The sequence below is a fragment of the Mixophyes fleayi genome, chromosome 3 (assembly GCF_038048845.1).
Source record: "Mixophyes fleayi isolate aMixFle1 chromosome 3, aMixFle1.hap1, whole genome shotgun sequence".
Taxonomy (NCBI): Eukaryota; Metazoa; Chordata; class Amphibia; order Anura; family Limnodynastidae; genus Mixophyes; species Mixophyes fleayi.
The window spans coordinates 34,154,054-34,175,110 of record NC_134404.1 but is presented as its reverse complement, the minus strand read 5'-3'; the positions used below and the strand labels follow the sequence as shown (position 1 = coordinate 34,175,110).

The window sequence follows — 21,057 nt, the reverse complement described above, 5'->3', positions numbered from 1 at the left end:
CTGAAACTGGTTATTAGACCGACTTGTTTTGCTGTTTTTTTTCTCAGTGTTGTGGAAGTTAAATGCTAGTAGTTTTTCTTTTTATATATTTGTCATTTTACATCAATCATCATTTATTTAATGGATTACAGCACCATCATGTAGTGTTTTTGATGACATTTTTGTATTTATTTTTTTATTCACATAAGTGCAAAACAAATAATTAAAAAAATATACACTTGTATTGTACGGTTCCCTATAAATTATAGCTCTGCTCTTTGAGCAGTGGTCTGGTTAGTTTTAGAGGGTGTTAGTTTCTCTGTGACTTCTTTCAATATTTTCTGCTCTATTGCGGTTGTATCATATTTCTTTAACATGTCAAACTCTTCCCAGGGCTTTGCGGACTTCTTGGCTCTCTTAATGTGCTTCTCCAGCAGATAATATTCAAATACGATCCCTTTAATGTTGTGTTTTTGCTGTTCCCAACGTTTGGACCAAGGTCGTGGCTTCATCTTGACTTGGAGCTTACAGGAGTAGAAAAAAAAGAGTGTATAAGAATAAATGTAATAAGAAATGTAAAAGAATGTATAATTATATCAAAAGTATTAAATATATTCTATAATATATATTTTAAAACATAATTTTGCTATGCAATATAAAGAAATTAACAACCAATGCATAGTTTACTCTTACATTCCACAAATAAATTAATTTTATTGGTCTGTGAATAACAAAGACAAACTGATTAATACCCTCCAAAACTGCCCCAAAAATACTTCTTTCTAAATAATAGAAAATACATAACCAACCTCTTCCTCATAAAATGATTATTTAGTTTTGTATGATTAGGAAACTCCGGCTGTGCAAATAGTGATCATACGACTTATGTGTCACTTAAATTTCACTAAGAATCACAGCACCCTGTATAATACAAACATTATGTCTCCGACAAGTATTATAAACTGTTAGAATTAGTAGTTCTTAAAAATATATACATATAAAGGTGCAAACTTAAAATGTGATACCCTAATACTAAACGTATAGTATTTTGTTTCAAAGATATTTTGTAGTTCATTCAAATGAAACTAGTTTAACAAATTATTGAAGACAGTAAGGGGCATATTCAATTCCGATCCGCGGGATCGCGCCGGAACGGGGGCGAACCTAATCCGCGGTACCGCAATAACGTGGATTTTCGTACGCAGCCCATACCGTATTGCCGGCAGTACTGCGCGTTACCGCGGATCGGAATTGAATATGCCCCTAAATGTTTAGTTCACCTTATACAATGTAATTAATATATTAATATTGGATATATTAATATGCAAACATGTTTCACTGGCTCCCACTAAACGCACAGATAATATTATATTCCAAGATGTCAGTTTGATATAACGTGGTTGTATGAACTACCAATATTGAAGCAAAGTAAGCATTGAATGACGATAGCAGAATGTTGCCTTACAGGGTGCTAAAAAGATCAATTGCAAAACGCTATTACTAAAAACCAATGAATAAATCTTCAGTATAGAAAGCAGGACATCAACCTGTAACTAAACTAATAGATTCCTCTCTAAAGAACTTTCAGCTTTATTAAAATTTGTGTATAAAATGACATTTAAACTATATAACATTCACTGAAAGATCTTAACCATGGTTATAAGTTTGTCGTTTATTCACATCAAAGTACTTCTCCAGTGGAAATCATCATCATTTATTTATACAGCGCCAACATATTCCGTAGCGCTTTACAATTGAAATGCCTCATTGTATCAGCAACGCAGATTAGTTATGCAGAAATCAATAAAATAACGCTAATGTGATCATTCATAACAATATGTTAATCAAAAAGCTCAACTGCACCTATTGTTCCGAGATCACATAAAATGTGTGAAGTACTGTATGCGGCATGAATGATAAGTTTAGAGAGAAAATAGATAGTTTAGTTTGTCTAGGTTCATTATAATAATTACCAAAATGCAGAACACTTGCAGATAAATAGCCACTTATGGATAAGAGTATATTTTCTTGAAATTGTGACAAAGCATCAGAGGGAGACAACTTGAGTCTCTCCAACTCCCAGCTTACCCTGCTCTCCAGGTGATATGGTACTACAGAACACCTGGGTGAGCATGCTGGGATTTCTAGTTCTACAGCATATGGAGCGTCCCACGTTGGCTGGCTTTGCCATATCTAAATCTCCTCCGTATTACACACGAGGTGGTTGCTCACCCGATTGACAGGGACTTCTGCTTCCAGGAACAGGATCGGCTGCATGTTGACATCCACTGTGCTGTATTCAGGAAGAGCGTCGCGCAGGTACAGCAAGTCCTCGTCCAGTCTCTTTTCCAGCTTTAACACTTGAATTTCCTGAACGCGGGGGCTGTAAAGGTCGTATTTTATCTCCACCCCTGCAGAAGGTGAAGACAAGTCTGAGTGAAGGGTGTTCTTAGAAAACTAGAAGGCAGGATTGTGTCACATGGGCATATATTAGGATGTCACATTTTTAAGCTATCTACACATGGGCTGATTCTGCCTTACAGCATTATTGTTCAAATTGCCCACACAAGTGGGCAGTCAAATTAATATGGCCAAATGGTCTAAAAAAATAATAAAATGCATAAATACTTATTGTAGAATCTACGTGGCGTTAAATGAGAATTATTCAGCCTGTTAGTAAATATCATGGAAATATGCACAGTAGTCTCTCTTCAACTAAGCGCGGTTCTACCGACCACTTGATCACTTCAACGGGCATATGCTCATGTATTCTTTTACTAAAGGCTGAAGCCTGCTCATGAGCAGTCTGACCCCCCCCCCCCCAAGAAACTGAAAGCTTGGAATGGTTAGATTCGGAAGTTCTGAAAATTCTGAAATGCATTTTATCTATGTAAAAGTATAAAAATACAATGATAACTATACAAAAAAAAGTCCTGTATTCCAAAGTTACCTTGCCCATCTATGATATTTCGGAGCAAGAACGTGGCACCCAAGCCTTTTCCTGATCTCTGTATGCAAAGTCCTACGAATCGGTTGGGTTTTCCGCTTGCATGAGGATCAGACATGGTCACAGCAAGAATGCTGCCTGGTGAGTGCAGGGGACATAAAAAAAATACAAATAGTTAATATCGACATATAGTGAAACATCTGCTTTTCGAGACACAGAAGTATTGTTTGGGTACCTTGAAAGTGAATTTTGTTACTAATCAGAACTATACATGCTATTACCATTATTATTATGAGATTAAAAGTCTTCACTAGAATATAAAATGTATTCTTGTAACACAAATCTTTAGAGCGATATTGGGTGTATCTAGTTTTCTGATTTTTCTTTCTTAGCTGGACCAAAACAGATATTGTCTTGAATGGACAGAATAGTTTGAAACTAAATGCAAGTGAATGCCAGTTATATAAAGAAATATTGCTTATTTTATGTATACCCTTAATTTTTATAAAGTTATGTGTACACTGTACGTTACATCCTTAAACTGTCTGAATTAGTATTTTGTTTGAGATTCAATAATACTGTATCAACATACCAAGGGTCTCTAGTTTGGAGGGGGGAAGAAAAGAGGAGAGAGATAGATGTAACTCGAAGCTTATATTCCAGTCCTGGCCATCCTGTGGCTCTCCAGGAGGTAAATGTATCAAGCTGTGGGTTTGATAGCAACCAATCAGACACCAGTGGGTAAATGTATCGGGCTGAAAGTTTTCCGGTGGGTTTGAAAAACCAATCAGATTCTAGCTGTCATTAATTTAGTACATTCTACGAAATGACAGCTAGAATCTGATTGGTTGCTATAGGCAACATCTCCACTTTCCAAACTCAAAGGAAACTCACAGCTTGAAACATTTACCCCCTGGGTTTTTGCTATATCTGTGTTGTCCAATCAATGCATTGCAGGTGATAAACAGGGTTCAGCTTTCCAACATTAATACGAGAATTTTCCCTATGATTCTCTACATTGCATCAGACAGCATCACTTGTACAGCATCCTTTAGAATTAATATTCTAACAAGCCATAATATATATCCTACCTACAGCTGCTATTACAGGTGCAATTTTGGTATAAACCATCGTCCACTACACCTAACACTTTACAAATCCAGCAGTGGTGCTTTTACCATCTATGAAATAATTTCACATCTTACAAGGTAGAAATTGTATACTATCAATACGGTTGGTTCCATAGAGTATACAAATGTAAATAATATGTACACACAAACTATTAAAACGTATGTTATCAATTTAAGGGAAGATAAAAAAAAAATCTACTTAAAACTATATTATATTTTCATTTTATATATTAGTACAGAGGATATTTTCCACAACCAACAGAAGAATCGAGTAGATATCGCACCTACGTAGAATTCGGGAATGCTTAGCACTTTTCGTCTTTCAATCATATCTTGCCTTTCAATGTAAAACACCAGTGGGTCTTTCCTGCCTCTTGGGGGGATGAACTCTGGACTCAGAAACCTGGATTGGGGGAAAAAAAAACAAAACAGTAAATTAATTTTGACTTATAGATTTAACACTGTCCCTCATGTCATGGCCATTGGGCCTGCCTTCCGGTTTAGGGACACAGACCAACGGGCTTCTCACTCGCTCTAGCACAAGTCATTTTCCACTCTTAACTTGTACTTCAGTAACATTAGCATCACTGAACACATGGGGCATAACAAGAGGGGTGTATGCAGTAATGTTTTAGGAAGAAATTACTCCTTCTACATCTTAAACTAGCATGGTGCATTCTTCTTTCCTTAAATCGTAATTAAAGCAAAGACCAAACTGGGGTAGGATGTGTCTGTTACTAAGTCAATGATGTCACAAACATCCCAGGTCAAACACCCTCAAGCAATAGTATTATTAAACCTCAATAAAGATCTTCAGGAGAGTTCTGGGAGAAGATGGAGGAAGAGAACATTAAGAAGAGCGACCTTTGCAAGCAGACTTACTGGCACTTTATGACACTATGTAAAGTCCTAATACATTCATTTAACATCATCAGATATTTATATAGCGCCACTAGTTCTGCAGCGCTGTACAGAGAACTCACTCACATCAGTCCCTGCTCCAATGGAATTGACAGTCTAAATTCCCTAACACACACACACACACACACACACACAAAGGGGGGTATTCAAGTGTCCACGACTTTGTTTTTTTTAGACCGGGTTAAGTCATTTTAACGCTGTTTTTTTCCATGAAACGGTCCTCTGGCGCTCCAGTAGAAGGTCTATTGAAAGTATAGGGTGTGCGAGAGGCAGCCGTGTTAAAAGCTATTCAATTGATTTTTAATGCGGTGCGTTAAAACAGGCAAATATGCTGTTTTATCTCGCACCTCTTTGGGGTGTGATAAAAATAAAAAACCTCTGAAAACTATTTGAAATCATGTGATAATGAGAAAACAAAAGATAACCTATGTTTATCACTAAAGGCCAACATGTAAAAGTTGATTTTCTTGTGAAAAAATAATGAAATAAAAAAAACCATAAATAAAAATCACTAATTAAATATATTTATTATGTTTTTGGTACAAATATGTTTGCACTAATGTGTTTTGACATGGTATAGATGAATCTATAGTAGAAAAAAATAATTAAATAAAAATATATGCTAAAGAGAGTACTGTAATGTAGATATTATCAATGTGTAATGCAATATAATGTATGGAAATGTATGCAAAACCTTGTTTTTGTGTTATACAGGACAGCGTTAAAATTCCCCTTCTCTACCCTAAAAACTCACAAACACAATGATTGGCTAACCCCCCCAAGACTAGGGTCAATTTAATAGCAGCTAATTAACCTACCAGTATGTTTTGGAGTGTGTGAGGAAACCGGAGCACCCTGAGGAAACCCACGCAAACACGGGGAGAACATACAAACTCCACACAGATAAGACCATGGTCGGGAATTGAACTCATGACCCCAGTGCTGCGAGGCAGAAGTGTTAACCACTAAGCCACTGTACTGCCCCCATTAAGCTTTACAGCATACAAATACAAAAGGGAAAAAACATATGATTTTAAATTCCTTTAAACAAGCTAAAATAATTGAAGTATACCTGTAATATCGGTATTGTGCTTTTCAAAATACCAGCTGTGACCAAGCTACATTTGTCTTTATGTTAATTACTACTCTAATAATCACGCCATGCTGCCGTCTTCCCCTAGACTACAATAATCACCCCATGTTGCCATCTCACCCTAGACTGCAATAATCACCCCATGCTAGACTGCAATAATTGCCCCATGCTGCCATGTCACATACTGCAACTACTGTAAATTAATGGTGTATTCGTTCTTGAATAAGTTATGGAATAACAAAATAATGATCATATGCAAAACATTAACATTGCAGTGAAAGAGTCATCACCTTTTCTGAGATCCTTGGGACCCGTCCTTATTTAAAATAATCGGCTTGACGGGTGGCTTGAACTTTGCAGGTTCCCCATCAGTAAGGAGTCTGGCAGGGGTCAGAAATCCTTTAATTAGGAAATAAAATTAGATTATGAACACATTCAGTTCATCTATTAATAAATCCTATGAAAGATATATTGGTCTGGTTCTGGCATGTATAAAATTGGGAGCTTTGATTCAATTAAAGTATCACAACAAGGGAAACATTCGGAAACAATTCAAATCCTTGAGTTTCAATCCTCTAATCCAAAGTAAAGTGGTTGTTTCGGACACTTAATTTCCTTGAGCATGACAGCTCTGGACTCTGAGTTCAACTAATAAAACTGTTAGTTTTATCACTAATAGCTGGAGCCAATACATTAAAGTATTAGCTAGACCATTTCACCAAATAGACATATTCTACCAGAATAAACATTGAAATGCATAAAAATTCAAGATACAACAGAACATTTCTGACCCAACTGATCTGAACATCCATGGCAGATGGATGAGAAGAGAGAGACCAGCCGGCTGAAGACTTCAAACAGTAAGTGAAACAAAAAAAAAAAGAAACAGATAACTGCTTTGATTTTTTTTTTTTCTGCACCAAGACTCTCGGTGAGGAAAACAAAGATGGGGATTTCACAACTAAATATACTCTGGAATATAATGTTATATATTTGTCCCTAGGTCTCCTAAGGAAAGATAGGAGTGACTGAGATGTGAGGTATAAGCAAGTCCACATATATAGAACGTAAGTTAAGCTAGGTACACTACTACAGGGTTTTTGTCCAATAATCGGCCAAATCAGCCAACATACGGCAAATCGTTCAAAAGTCGGGTCAGTTTGTTAGTGACACGATGGTCGAAAGTCTGCCCAAATGGACGATTGTCGCCTCATTTAGTTGGTCGTACCGTTTAATATTTTCGGTCCAATCTCGTTTCCGCTGTGTAGTGTGTATAAACTTCCGACCGATCCACAACAGTGAGTACGAAATTACAGTCACTGCTCACGACAACATGGCTGTAAAAAGTCGCTAAAGGGACGTCCGCTCTTCCCTTTATCGTCCTAAACAAGGCAAGTGTGTATGCAGTCCATGGGCCGAGCGATCGAACCATCGATCGCATGAAAAATCGCTTGGCATAAAAAGTTGGTGGAAAATTCTGTAGTGTGTACCCAGCTTAAGCCACTGGTATAACTGTGGATTTTGAAGGCTATTTTTGCGGTGTGCTCTCTGTGCAATGGTATTCTTACGTGTGAGATGCTTAATTTTAAAGTTATTACACTGAAAAGATATATTAAAAAAAATCTGTTATGATCATTTACTTATTAGATAGCACTCTCCATTGATGTGTAGAGACAGTTCATCTTGCCTTGAAGAATAGAAGTAATACAGGAAGGATTTAATATGGGGCTAATGAATGAATGGGTCAAAGGGAGAACGTGGCTGTGTTTTGGTTTAAGCACTCCAAGGACATCTTACTGGGTGTGAAGAGCAAATGGGACAACAATAATGTTGCTGAATGTGCTCTAATAGTTACAGGCAGTATACATAGATTATTGTTACATGAATACACACTGCCCAACAGCTGACACTGCAGCCTGACACCTCCATGCAGCTAACAGCCAGATTATATAACGTCCACCACATGACTCCTCCTAGGTGGCTCTGCCCTCACCTGTCCGGTACCGAACCAGGAGCAGTGACCTCCTGCAGGCCGCCATGTCTGCACCGTGCCGGATACAGCTACAGAGCATGCGCAGTGAGCACGGCTGAGGCTGCTACGGGAAGCCGCTGCGGACATATAAGAGTGACAGAACAAGCTGGGAGACGTCACTAGGACTGCTGCGGTCACGTGGTACGGCGGTAGGCGGCGCTGCTGAGAGTCATCCTGTGCAGCTGCAAGTACTGGAGGAGGAACAGGTAAGAAGAGGTGTGATGTGAGGTACACTGGTGTGAGGAGAGGGGGCGATGTGGGGCACACTGGTGTGAGGGGGAGGGGGGTGATGTGGGGCACACTGGTGTGAGGGGGAGGGGGGTGATGTGGGGCACACTGGTGTGAGTGGGAGGGGGGTCAAGTGGGGCACACTGGTGTGAGGAGAGGGGAGGGCGATGTGGGGTACACTGGTGTAAGGGGGAGGGGGGGCGATGTGGGGCACACTGGTGTGAGGAGAGGGGGGGCGATGTGGGGTACACTGGTGTAAGGGGGAGGGGGGGCGATGTGGGGCACACTGGTGTGAGGAGAGGGGGCGATGTGGGGCACACTGGTGTGAGGAGAGGGGGGGCGATGTGGGGTACACTGGTGTTAGGAGGGGGGGTGTGGGGCACACTGGTGTGAGGAGAGGGGGCGATGTGGGGCACACTGGTGTGAGGGGGAGGGGGGTGATGTGGGGCACACTGGTGTGAGGGGGAGGGGGGTGATGTGGGGCACACTGGTGTGAGTGGGAGGGGGGTCAAGTGGGGCACACTGGTGTGAGGAGAGGGGAGGGCGATGTGGGGTACACTGGTGTAAGGGGGAGGGGGGGCGATGTGGGGCACACTGGTGTGAGGAGAGGGGGGGCGATGTGGGGTACACTGGTGTAAGGGGGAGGGGGGGCGATGTGGGGCACACTGGTGTGAGGAGAGGGGGCGATGTGGGGCACACTGGTGTGAGGAGAGGGGGGGCGATGTGGGGTACACTGGTGTTAGGAGGGGGGGTGTGGGGCACACTGGTGTGAGGAGAGGGGGGGTGATGTGGGGTACACTGGTGTTAGGAGGGGGGGTGTGGGGCACACTGGTGTGAGGAGGAGGGGGCGATGTGTGGGTACACTGGTGTGAGGAGAGGGGGCGAATTGGGGTACACTGGTGTGAGGAGGATGGGGTGATGTGGGGGTATACTGGTGTGAGGAGAGGGGGTGATGTGGGGTACACTGGTGTGAGGAGGAGGGGTGATGTGGGGTACACTGGTGTGAGGAGAGGGGGGGCGATGTGGGGGTACACTGGTGTGAGGAGGAGGGGGTGATGTGGGGGTACACTGGTGTGAGGAGAGGGGGTGATGTGGGGTACACTGGTGTGAGGAGAAGGGGGGCGATGTAGTGCACAATGGTGTTAGGAGAGGGAGCGATGTGGGGTACACTGATGTGAGGAGAAGGGGGGGCGATGTGGGGCACAATGGTGTGAGGAGAAGAGGCAATGTGGGGTACACTGGTGTGAGGAAAGGGGTGCTGTGGGGCACACTTGTGTGAGAGGGGGGGGACTTGTAAGGAAAAAGCTGCCCTACAGCCCCAGGAAAGCAAACTAAAATGAGTTTCATTGCAGGATTATCAGGCTCTGCGGAAAAGGATTAATTAACACAAATACACTGTCAGTGCCCTACCAGGCTGAACATTTGAGTGGTCTCCTAAAAACATGGCAAAACAGTAAAGTACATACATAAAAGATCCTGTAATCCAGTACAGCAGCACAACTAAATTGTGCTTTTACTACAAAAGTATTTAGTGCTCTCTATTGTATTTCCACATGTTATATTAAACATTAGAATTTTACTACATCCCAACTCTTTGCTTCCCTCTCTTCTCAGGTTACCACAGCTTTCAGGCCTACTTCTCACATATTGCACCCTACCCCTGGAACCATTCAACTAAATGTCTGCCAAGTATTCGATCTCTAAGTGCAAGACTTGGCTGAAAGTTCATATGTTTTAGGATGCCTTCAATTAGTGCTTGCAACTTCTGATTGGATATACAGTAGTGGGCAAAAATTGGTACCTTTTTAAAAGTAGTTTCAAATATTTAGATTTCAAGCAGGTTACTAACCAATTTGGAACTGTACTAACCTGTGGCGAGTAGCAGGTCCCTTCAGCACCAAAACCACTCACTAAACAAGATTGAATAGAGAAAGGGACCCATTATCCTGTTTGGTGTCACTGTACTGCAATGAGCATGGAGAAAAGAAAGAAAGCCAGAGAACTGTCTGAGGAGGTCAGACACAAGATTGTAGCCAAGCATGGACAATCCCAAGGCTACAAGTCAATCTCCAAAGACCTTAGTATTCCCGTTTCCACCGTACGTAATGTTATTAGGAAGGTTAAGGCCCACGGCACTGTAGCCAACCTACCTGGACGTGGCCGCAAGAGAAAACTTAATCGTAAATTGCAGCGCAGGATTGTTCGAATGGTGGAGAAAGAACCTCAATCAACTACCAAACAGATTCAAGCTGATCTTCAGACACAAGGTACAACGGTTTCAACTCGTACCATTCGTCGCCAACTCAATGAAAGGGGGTTACATGGTAAGAGGCTCAGGAGGGTCCCACTGCTGAGAGAGATACGTAAGAAAGTCCAAGTGGAGTTTGTCAAAACAGACCTGAACAAATCAAATTCCTTCTCGGAGAATGTCCTGTAAAGAGATTGGGCCAAACTAATGCTTTTTGGTAAAGCAAATCATCCCAATGTGTATAGAAAGCAAAATCAAGCTTTCAACAACAATAACTTCTCTACAGTCAAACATGTCGGAGGTTCAGTGATGGTTTGGGGTTGCTGTACTGCATCTGGCACTGGGTTTTCATGACTGTGTACATGGTATGATATACATTACCAGGTAATGTTGGAGTGCAATGTTGAACTCAGTGTCAGTGAAATGGGTCTACGTTGAAGGTAATGGGCAAGACCATAACCCCAACCATACTTACAAAAGAACCCAGGAAAGACAATATTCTGTACTGTTCATAAGTGGCCCGCAAGGAGTCCAGGGGGTAAATGTATCAATCTGCGGGTTCTTCAACACCTGCGTGTTCAGCCTCTTCCGCGATTAAATTTCAAGCGGCGCTGCATTGTAAAGGGAAGTTAACCCTTTACAATGCAGCACCGCTTGAAATTTAATCGCGGAAGAGGCTGAACACGCGGGTGTTGAAGAACCCGCAGATTGATACATTTACCCCCAGATCTAAATCCCATAGAACACTTGTGGAGAGATGAAAACAGCAATTGGAAGGAGGTACTTTCAAATTTGGGAGAACTGGAGCATTTTGTGCAAGAAGAGTGGTCCAAACTGCAGGTAGAGAGGTGCAGGGAGCTCATCCATGGCTTTAGGCAGTGGATGATTGTAGTTATATTCGCCAAAGGCTGTGCTAAGTCTAGGGTATCAATAATATTGTCATGTTCTTAAAACATGTTTGTCTTTTCATATTCTTAAAAGGATATACAGTATTACATTCAAAATAAAAAACAAAGGTCCTGTAATGTTAACAAAGAAAGCATTGTGGTGTTAATTTCACCTTATGTATGGAGGAAATTGTGAGCTAATTGAACAAAATGCAAGGGTGCCAATATTTTTGGCCATGACTGTACCCCTGTGAGGGGCCCTCCAAAGCGAAAAGACACATTTTAGACCTCACTAATGTGGGGTTCCTCCTTTAAGGCGTCTATTCATCAAGCAATATTAAAGTAGTTTGATAACACCAGTTACAGTGGTGATTTCACTGATAGTTTATCAGTTATTTTCGTGCTAATAACGAACTGCATGTTATTATCCCACCTGATAATGCTGGGTAGATTGAACACTAATAGGAATAGTTATTGTGTCCCCCCTGGTTATGACACAGACGAGCAAGTGGAATAAATTACTTGCCACTATAAATGGACATTATCCGAGCCTTCTGTATACTGTTTTATACTGAATCAGCAGAAGTTTGTAATATATAATATTTGGATTTTTCGTAACAAGCAGATAGTTGAACATGTGATGTCAATAAAACATTTTAAGCAGTTTTCTCGTATTTCTTGAGGGAGGAGGAGGAGGATCTTTGCCCTTATAATTTACTAGAATTTTAGCTTGGTGGTTTGTTTTTTAACCTTGGGGGTTTTTTGTTGTTGGTTACACTTTTACAATATAATCACCGTTTTTGTGTATCCAGACCGTGGTGTGTCTCTAAGTGCAGCGGCATCTAAGCTTCTCCCCTCACCCCAGCTGTCACTGACAATGTGATGAATCTGTTCAGGGTTGCTGCCATCTTATGAGACCCCTCTGTGATGTTTCCTTGCAGATGGTGCAGAATTGTTCACAACGTCACCTACATATGTCATACCGCTGACCAGAACACGGACAGACACACTGCTGTTTATGAAGGCAGGTCTGACCCTGTGTAAAGGGACAGGCGTGTCTGAGAGTGAGAGGCCTTCACTCTTTCCTGTTCATTCCTAACAGTATCTCAAAATATTCGGTATATGCAGAAAGTATAGCAGCTCAGTCAAATATTGTAAAACAAACCAAAATAAATACTTCTTTGAACTCGGTGCACTTGTGTAAAAAATAAAATGCACCTGATTTTGTTTTGATAGTTTCTGTTCAGTGATAATTATTTGCATATGGATGATGATTTCATGGCCGTGCTACGGTTTCCATGTACACTTTTATTTAAATGATGTTCAGTATGGACGTGCTGTCAGAAAGGGTCAATACATAAGAATTGCTTTGATTCACGCTTCCACTTTGCATCTCAGAAAGTAAGTTGATGTACTTTTTCCATGATAATCCCTTCAAGTAGTGCAGTATGCAGATGAGCAGGCACCCTCAGGTACTTATTTGTATAATGTGCCGCCAAATACATCTCCTTTCAGTGCAGGTCAATATGAGTTGGCTGTGTGTCTACCTATAACTTTGCCGTACACAAGACGGCAAGTCAACCGTTCACCATTCGTCACACAGTGTGCCCAACACAAGCTGAAGCCATATTAGCATAAAGTTGTGGCATTGAAAGCTATGTATGTCAATGGCAGTTAAAGTGCTTGTTCCTATATGTTTTTTAATGGTAGCTTTGCCTTTTAAATAACCTTGCCCTACTGTGCTTTAACAGTAAAAATATCCATTCGGTGTTATATGATAAAATTGAGCCGCTTACAAAAAGACAGTACAGAAAGCCTAAACATTTGCTATTCCAAAGGGTTGGATCAAAAGCAATTATGCTTAGCCTAGATATCCAGCAAGTGGTAGAAGGTGGAGCCAGGAATTGCAGAACGTGAAGATTTAGGAAATGTACATTTAGGAAGTACAGTTACCGACAGTGCGTGGGCCATTGTCAATGGGATTAAGGTAACATTTGCCGATAAAGAAGCAATAGCCAGTGGTGACTGGTTAGATGATAAATACTGGCATATATTTCATATCAGAGGAAATCCTTTTGGCTGGGCTGTTGGATACATTGTTACTGACACATGAAATGTTAAATTGACTTTGAGTTGTACAAGTCCACCATTTGGGGGCAGTGTACTACAGGTCTCAGAGATCACTGACTGTTTATAACTCTAAAACCATTGATAACCCCAGACATGGGAGCGTGTTCCAGAAAAGGGTACATGTTGTAGGTGTGATGAAATTGTCAGGCGGCGGACAATGTATACGCCACCACCCTGCTGGTGTGAGTGCCGTCACACCACTGGAGTGACTTTGGCAACCAGACAAGGGGCATGGCTATTTAGACAGTGGTAGGTCACCTCAAATCCCTTCGCCTTCTAATATCCTGCACAATATAGAACCTTCCTGTTACTTCTGCTTAATACAGAGAGTATCCCTGTGACCCCTGCACATAGAGCACCCTTGTGGGCCCTGCACAGAGAGCACCCTTGTGGGCCATTCTCAGTGCAGAGAGCAGCTGTTTGGTAGCAGTTTTACCTCCACTTAGTCTCATTCACCTCAGACTGCCAACATTCTGCAGCCACTTCTCTGGAATCTCTATTTCTCAGCATTCCATAAATACATTTTAAATCCTAAATTTACAAATCTCCAGGGTGCCCCCACCAATATTAGATCATGACTGGTTTATCAAAATTATTATTATTATTCATTTTGTTTTTAATCTGAACGGACCTGCACAACTCTTAGTACCTCGTATTGCTGTGCTGAAGACTTGAGCCTATGTAACATCAAAATGATACATCTGATATATGGGGGGAAAGTTTTTTTGAACAAATTTTAGTTATTACAACAACAGTAATAAAACTTTGCAGCCAGCGCTTGTAAAAATAAAAAAAAAAAAAAAGATCTGTTGCACCGTTCTGTGACACAATACATGAACATTTCAATGTTCCGTGTTGTATATGTTGTATTACCAATCCAAAATGAATATCCTGTATGTGGATGAAGAATGTAGGAGCAAACTTTACACCGTACAAAGATACGACTAACAATATTCTGCTTTGGATTTTCTAAAATACATTTCTTAACGTGGTTCGTATTGGTCATTAATAAGACAGTCGCAATGGTCATCTACCGCACCAAGATGACCACGTTCAGATTGATTCATGCACTTAATAAATTAATTTTATTGTACTTATCCATCGGAATGCGGTCATCGCAGTAGTTGTCCATTTTTTTATATTCAACATGGCCACTAAGAACATACATTTTATAGCTACTCCTACCTCCCAACTGTACCGATGTATGACGGAATTTTGTGCATGTAGGCCCTTATACAACTTTCTCCTGATTGATGGGAAAGTTAAGTATTGTCTTTCACGGCTGCTTTGCAATGAGAGAGTTTGAAGAGGAGGATAGAATAGGGCAGCCTAGTGCTTCAGAAGGGCTAAGTACACCCGGTGGTGTGACCATGCCCCCATAGTGAACTGACCATGCCCTCATCTCGACGTGGCTATGCCCCCCACCCCAACGCTACCTATCCAAATGTTGGAAGAGTATGTAACAGCCATGGTATAGTGCAGGGTGCTAAATGTGCCATGCCCTTTATCTGTTTGGAGGCTGGGACCTTCAAAGGCTCTATGACTATCAAATACCAGGTGAATATACTTTGTAGGCTGCATTCATGACATGGGCTATATACGAGGCAGGAGTCTTCTTAGCATCACTAGCCAGTCTCCAGGTTCTGATCCTCTTGTCTCCGTATGTTTCAGTACATTCCACCGCCTAGCACCGTTTTCCCCTGGAACAGTCTTACCAGAATCCACTGAAGATTGCCGTTGGGGTACTAGGGGTTGGGAAGTGTACTCATCGGTTCCTCTGCCGCCACATACTTTGCACCACTTTCAGCAGAGCAATGGACGAGGACAGAAATTCCGCATCCTGATGCGGCTGACTTTTTCGGCCCCTTCAACTGCTGCAAAGGCAGGTTGGTTATATTCACCGTCTATGCCACCTTTTTGGAGAACATTACTAACTTACTGGACATGGACCTATTTAACCTGCTTCACATTGTCCTGAATAGATTTAGTGCTGTATTGAAGGTCTTTTTGAAATTTGGACATCTCTGATGGAATTTGGAATTTTTGAGGTTTGTTCCTGTTGAGATTTAACTTCATTTTCTTTTTTATCTATAGACTTTTGTTGGCTTTTCAGTGCTGATATCTTTCATACACACACACACACACACACACACTACACTCCTATACTGGCCCCCACACACACACACACCATATATATACTGGCCCCACACACACACAATACATATACTGCCCCCCCCCCCCCCCACACACACAATACATTCATTCACTGGCCCACACACACACACACACACAATACATTCATATACTGGCCCCCACACTGTTACCCATGGCTGCCACCCGGTAACCGGAATATCATTCCCTGCTTCTTCCCTGCACATGCACAGGTGATCATCTCACCTGTATTCACCTGTCTCGCTCATCCATTGGTTACCTCTCATTTATAAGGCTTCTGGAAACAACTCATGCACTCTGCTGCTGCAATCACCTATTACCTGCTCCGCTTGTTAGTTACAACGCCTGCATTTCATCGCTGTCATCTCTCCAAGCGTGTTGCTGGAATCACCTATTACCTGCTCCACTTGTTAGTGGTAATTACTGCAGATCACCGCTACCATCTTTCCAAGTGTGCTGCTGCAAATCACCTACTATCTCTTTGTGGACTATCACTGAGCATCACTCAGTACTCCTACTCATTTGTGGCTATCTAGTGCCTACATTCTTCTAGATACTAGGTTCTCTATCACCGCTCACTGGGCACTCCCCTAGAGGGCTGCGACATGCAGGGTGGAAGCTGCCAAGCCCAAATTTCCTTGCGGGATCCTCTGGTGAAAACCTTCCACTTTGTTAGATTCCGCGCCTCTGGGTGAAGTACCATCAATCCCAGGCAGAACAGAAGGATCCCACTCATCCTAGTGAATCCTGACACACACACACAATACATTCATATACTGTCCCCCCCCCACATACACACAATACATCATATACTGGCCTCCTGCCCCACACACACACTCACAATACATTCATATACTGGCCTCCCCCCCACACACACACAATACATTCATATACTGGCCCACACACACACACACAATACATACTTGCCAACACTCCCTGAATGTCAGGGAGACTCCCTGAAATAGGGGTGATCTCCCTCACTCCCTGAAGAGTCTGGCATTCTCCCTGATGCTGAGCCAGTACAAGACGTGGTTGGCTTCGCCATCTGCGGCATGATGACACAGTTCAGAAATTGTGTCCTATGTCCATGTATTGATGCCTTTGGAGGTGGCCATTTTCATGTAGACCAAAATTTAATTAAAGACTGACAGGTAAGACAACATCATCATCATTTATTTATATAGCGCCAACATATTCCGTAGCGCTTTACAATTGGGGACAAACATAATAAACTAATAAACAAACTGGGTAAAACAGACAAAGAGGTGAGAAGGCCCTGCTCGCAAGCTTACAATCTAGGGGACAATGGGAGATTGACACATGAGGTTAAGTCTACATTTTGCATTTTGGCCCAGCCAGACTGCAAATGTAAAAGTGACTCATAAGCTAAATGATCCAGTCACACAACAATGTTGGTCAGGGGGTAGTTGTCTTGTGTGAAATTATGTAACAGGCTAAAGGTAGCGAAGTTAAGAAGGTGGCTGAGGAATATTATAAGCTTGTCTGAAGAGGTAGGTTTTCAGAGAACGCTTGAAAGTTTGTAGACCAGAGGAGAGTCTTACTGTGCGAGGGAGAGAATTCCATAGAATAGGTGTAGCCCGAAAAAAGTCCTGTAACCAGGAATGAGAGGGTGGATGAGAGACGCAGATCTTGTGTAGAACAGAGTTGCCGATTTGGGATATATTTTGAGACAATAGAGGAGATGTATGTTGGTGCAGCTTTGTTGATAGCCTTGTAGGTTAGTAAGAGTATTTTATATTGGATTCGGTACAAAACAGGCAGCCAGTGTAGAGACATACAGAGTGATTCAACAGAGGAATAACGATTTGCAAGGAAAATCAGTCTTGCCGCAGCATGCAAAATAGATTGTAGGGGTTTGAGTCTGTTTTTGGGAAGACCAGTAAGGAGGGAATTGCAATAGTCAACGCGGGAGATGATAAGTGCATGACTTCAGTAATGGAGACAGAAATGTAAAACACACTTCAGTCTCTAAAGATTCATTAGTTGCCTACTATCCCGGAATGTCTGTGAGATTCCCGCATTTCTGGGAGACCTCCCAGGTTCCCGGGAGAGCAGGGCAATCTCCCGGTTTTCGTCCCCGCAATAGATAAGTGGCGGGGGCGGGGCTTAATGACGCAAATATTGCGTCATCTTGGCCCCCGCCCTCTGCTGTAATAGTCCAAAATTGTGACAATTGTTTAGGGGCAGGGCCAAAATGATGCAATTCCTCAAGTCCCGCCCCCGCTCGCCCACCTCCCCCGGGATCTCCCTGAAGCCAACGAGGAAAAGTTGGCAAGTATGACAATACATTCATATACTGCCCCCACACACACACAATACATTCATATACTGCCCCCCCCCCCCACACACACACAATACATTCATATACTGACCCCCACACACACACACAATACATTCATATACTGCCCCCCACACACACACACAATACATTCATATACTGACCCCCACACACACACACAATACATTCATATACTGCCCCCCCCCCCCACACACACACAATACATTCATATACTGACCCCCACACACACACACAATACATTCATATACTGCCCCCCACACACACACACAATACATTCATATACTGACCCCCACACACACAATACATTCATATACTGACCCCCACACACACACACAATACATTCATATACTGCCCCCCCCCACACACACACACACAATACATTATATACTGGCCTCCCCCCACACACACACACACAATACATTAATACACTGCCCCCCCTCACACAGACATTAATTTATCATACTGACACACACACATGTGATACCCCAAAACCTGAGTACCCTGAGGCGTATCTATATGTAAATATGTGTGTACTCATGCCTATGTTCATGTACCTGCCTGTTTAGATGTGGTTACATTTGTTAATTGTTATAAGTGTTTATAAAGATTTAAAAAAAAAAAAAAAGATTTCTTGAGGGAGAAGTGACAGTGGGGAGTGGTTGGTGGTTGCCGGGGGTTACAGTTGGGAGTGGTTGGTGGTTGCCGGGGGTGACAGTTGGGAGTGATTGGTGGTTGCCGGGGGTTACAGTTGGGAGTGGTTGGTGGTTGCCGGGGGTTACAGTTGGGAGTGGTTGGTGGTTGCCGCGGGTGACAGTGGGGAGTGGTTGGTGGTTGCTGGGGGTGACAGGGAAAGAGGAGTGTGATACTCAGGACTGCTGAGAGAGATCCCTGTGTCTGATAAACTGAAAGAGAAAAATAGGGACAGAATGAAAATCGGACAAAGTGATATATATGCAGATTAAGGGGGGTATTCAATTGTCGGCGGGATTGGCGAAAATCCCGCGGTCCGCGCAGGATTACCGATATTACGGTAATCCTGCACGGAAAAAACGTTAATACGGTAATTTACTCGCTGGATTTCAGCTCGCAGCTCAGGGGGCTGCGAGCTGAAATCCAGCAAGAGATTACCGTATTAACGGTAATAGTTTTTCCGCGCTCGAACCCGCGGACAATTGAATACCCCCCTAAAAGTGAAGAAAGTGTAATAAGAGAAGAAGTGATCAAAAGAGGCTGAGTAAAAGGAAAGTGCTGAAAATTACTAAGCAGGAGAGAGATCTGTGAATACACAACAGAGACTGAGCTATGTACTGAGGACAGTGTGACAGGACAGAGACAAGATGGAGTTGTACAATAACAGTTCAGCAGACACAGATCATTATAACTCCCATCATTACATCACTGACACTGGAAACATCAGCAGTTAATTAGACACATGTTACTGATCCCCTATATACCTGATCTGCTTACTATAAAGAATCAGGGTTTTTTTCAGACAAAATACAGAAAAGTGTTGTTATGACTTACCTGTCTCGCTGCTCCGTCCGGATGTCGCACTTCCGGGTTCGGCGGTCACGGACTGCAACCCGGAGGCAGTTACGTGATCGCACCCGGAGGCGAGGATTTTGAATCCCCGTCAGTATTTAAATCCCACTCTGACACTCGCTGAGTGTCAGAGGAACACTTACCTGTTCCTGGCTCCTGTTCCTTCCTTCGTGAATCCTTGTGTTTCCCAGCCGACCCGGCTTGCTGACAACTCCCCTATTCTGGTGACCTGTGTACCGACCCGGCCTAATTGACTCAGAGATTCCCTCCTGATTCTGCCTGCTTCCCCTTCCTGTGTACCGACCTGGCTTGATTACTTCGCATCTCCTGTTCCTAATCCGCTGCACTACATCTTGGGGCGAACCTGAGGACCGCGACCTGCGATTCCTGGCAGCAAAGCCCATCGTGCCTTTCGGTGGTTCTTGGTGAACACCGGGGAGATCGTTAGACTCCGCACCTCAGGTAAGCCAGCGCTAATCAAGATTAGTAGTATTATCCAGAAATCTGTTACAAGTATTTTTCCAAAATCTTCTTGTGAAGGTCTACAACCACTTAATAAAGTGACTGTGAGGACACCGGGGTTAGAACCAAAGCTCACTAGATACCCTGTCCTCTAGGCTCACAGGTCACACAGGTAAGGAGACAGGAAAGAAATACTAATCCCTTTTATTAAACAAAGTGTACACACTTAGTAAAATACAACAGTGCTCCCCAAGGAGAAACTTGTTCCCCCACCAAATATATCAAGTGTCAGAAAATCACCAGTGCAAGTAAAAACTCCCCAACAAAGTCCCCAGCAGGTTACCTCCAAGCACAGAGTCCTAGCAGGCCCAAACTCCTGGTAATAAAATCCACAGCTGACAATCCAAGTGGGCCACGGTTTCTGATCCTTAAGGTGGGTCTGTGTATCTTGCTGATCCCAGCCGCTCGGCCAACTCTCCACCAGCTTGGTGGGACCCTGGGTATAGTCTCCCTACCGATGTAGGCTCACCAATTCCCCAGAATCTGCGAGTGTCTCCCGATGGAGTGGTAACAGAATCAGTCCTAGAGGTACACTGTCCGATCTCTGTCAAGAAGCTCCTGCCTTAAGCATTCCTTTAAGGCCCTGCGAGAATACGGTTACTCTCCAACAGTCCAAGTCCTCACTGTCTCAAGATTCTCCAACAACTCCCCCCCTCCCCCAGACAGCTCCCCTTTTGTCACTCCCACAACCCCCCACTCATTGTCCTCTTCTGATTGGTGGTGTGGAGAGTTTGGGTGGTAACAGGGGTGGAAATAGTGCATGACATCAGTGGTCTCCCCCCTGCGGTGATGGTGCCATTCGGACTGTGTTGCAGACTTGCTAGAACAATAGTTAGCAAACAGGGAGAGACCCCCTCCTGATTTTAGATAAGGTCCTGACCCTCCTCTTTTTAACCCGTTCCACTA

General features: G+C 42.9%; 1 protein-coding gene and 1 long non-coding RNA gene across 2 annotated transcripts; one reads left to right on the top strand and one right to left on the bottom strand.

Moving 5' to 3' along the window:
* Window positions 1-141: 141 nt before the first annotated feature.
* MRPL19 (mitochondrial ribosomal protein L19) lies at window positions 142-8,185 on the bottom strand. Its single transcript, XM_075201351.1, has 6 exons — window positions 8,064-8,185; window positions 6,361-6,469; window positions 4,341-4,459; window positions 2,930-3,064; window positions 2,212-2,390; window positions 142-503 (listed from the first exon to the last, which is right to left on the bottom strand). The coding sequence occupies exons 1-6, from the start codon at window positions 8,140-8,142 to the stop codon at window positions 243-245; spliced, it is 882 nt and encodes a 293-aa protein (XP_075057452.1). The 5' UTR covers window positions 8,143-8,185; the 3' UTR covers window positions 142-242.
* On the top strand, window positions 8,159-10,377 carry LOC142143479 (uncharacterized). Its single transcript, XR_012689535.1, has 2 exons — window positions 8,159-8,308; window positions 9,945-10,377. It is a non-coding gene; the product is annotated as an uncharacterized LOC142143479 (long non-coding RNA).
* Window positions 10,378-21,057: the final 10,680 nt, after the last annotated feature.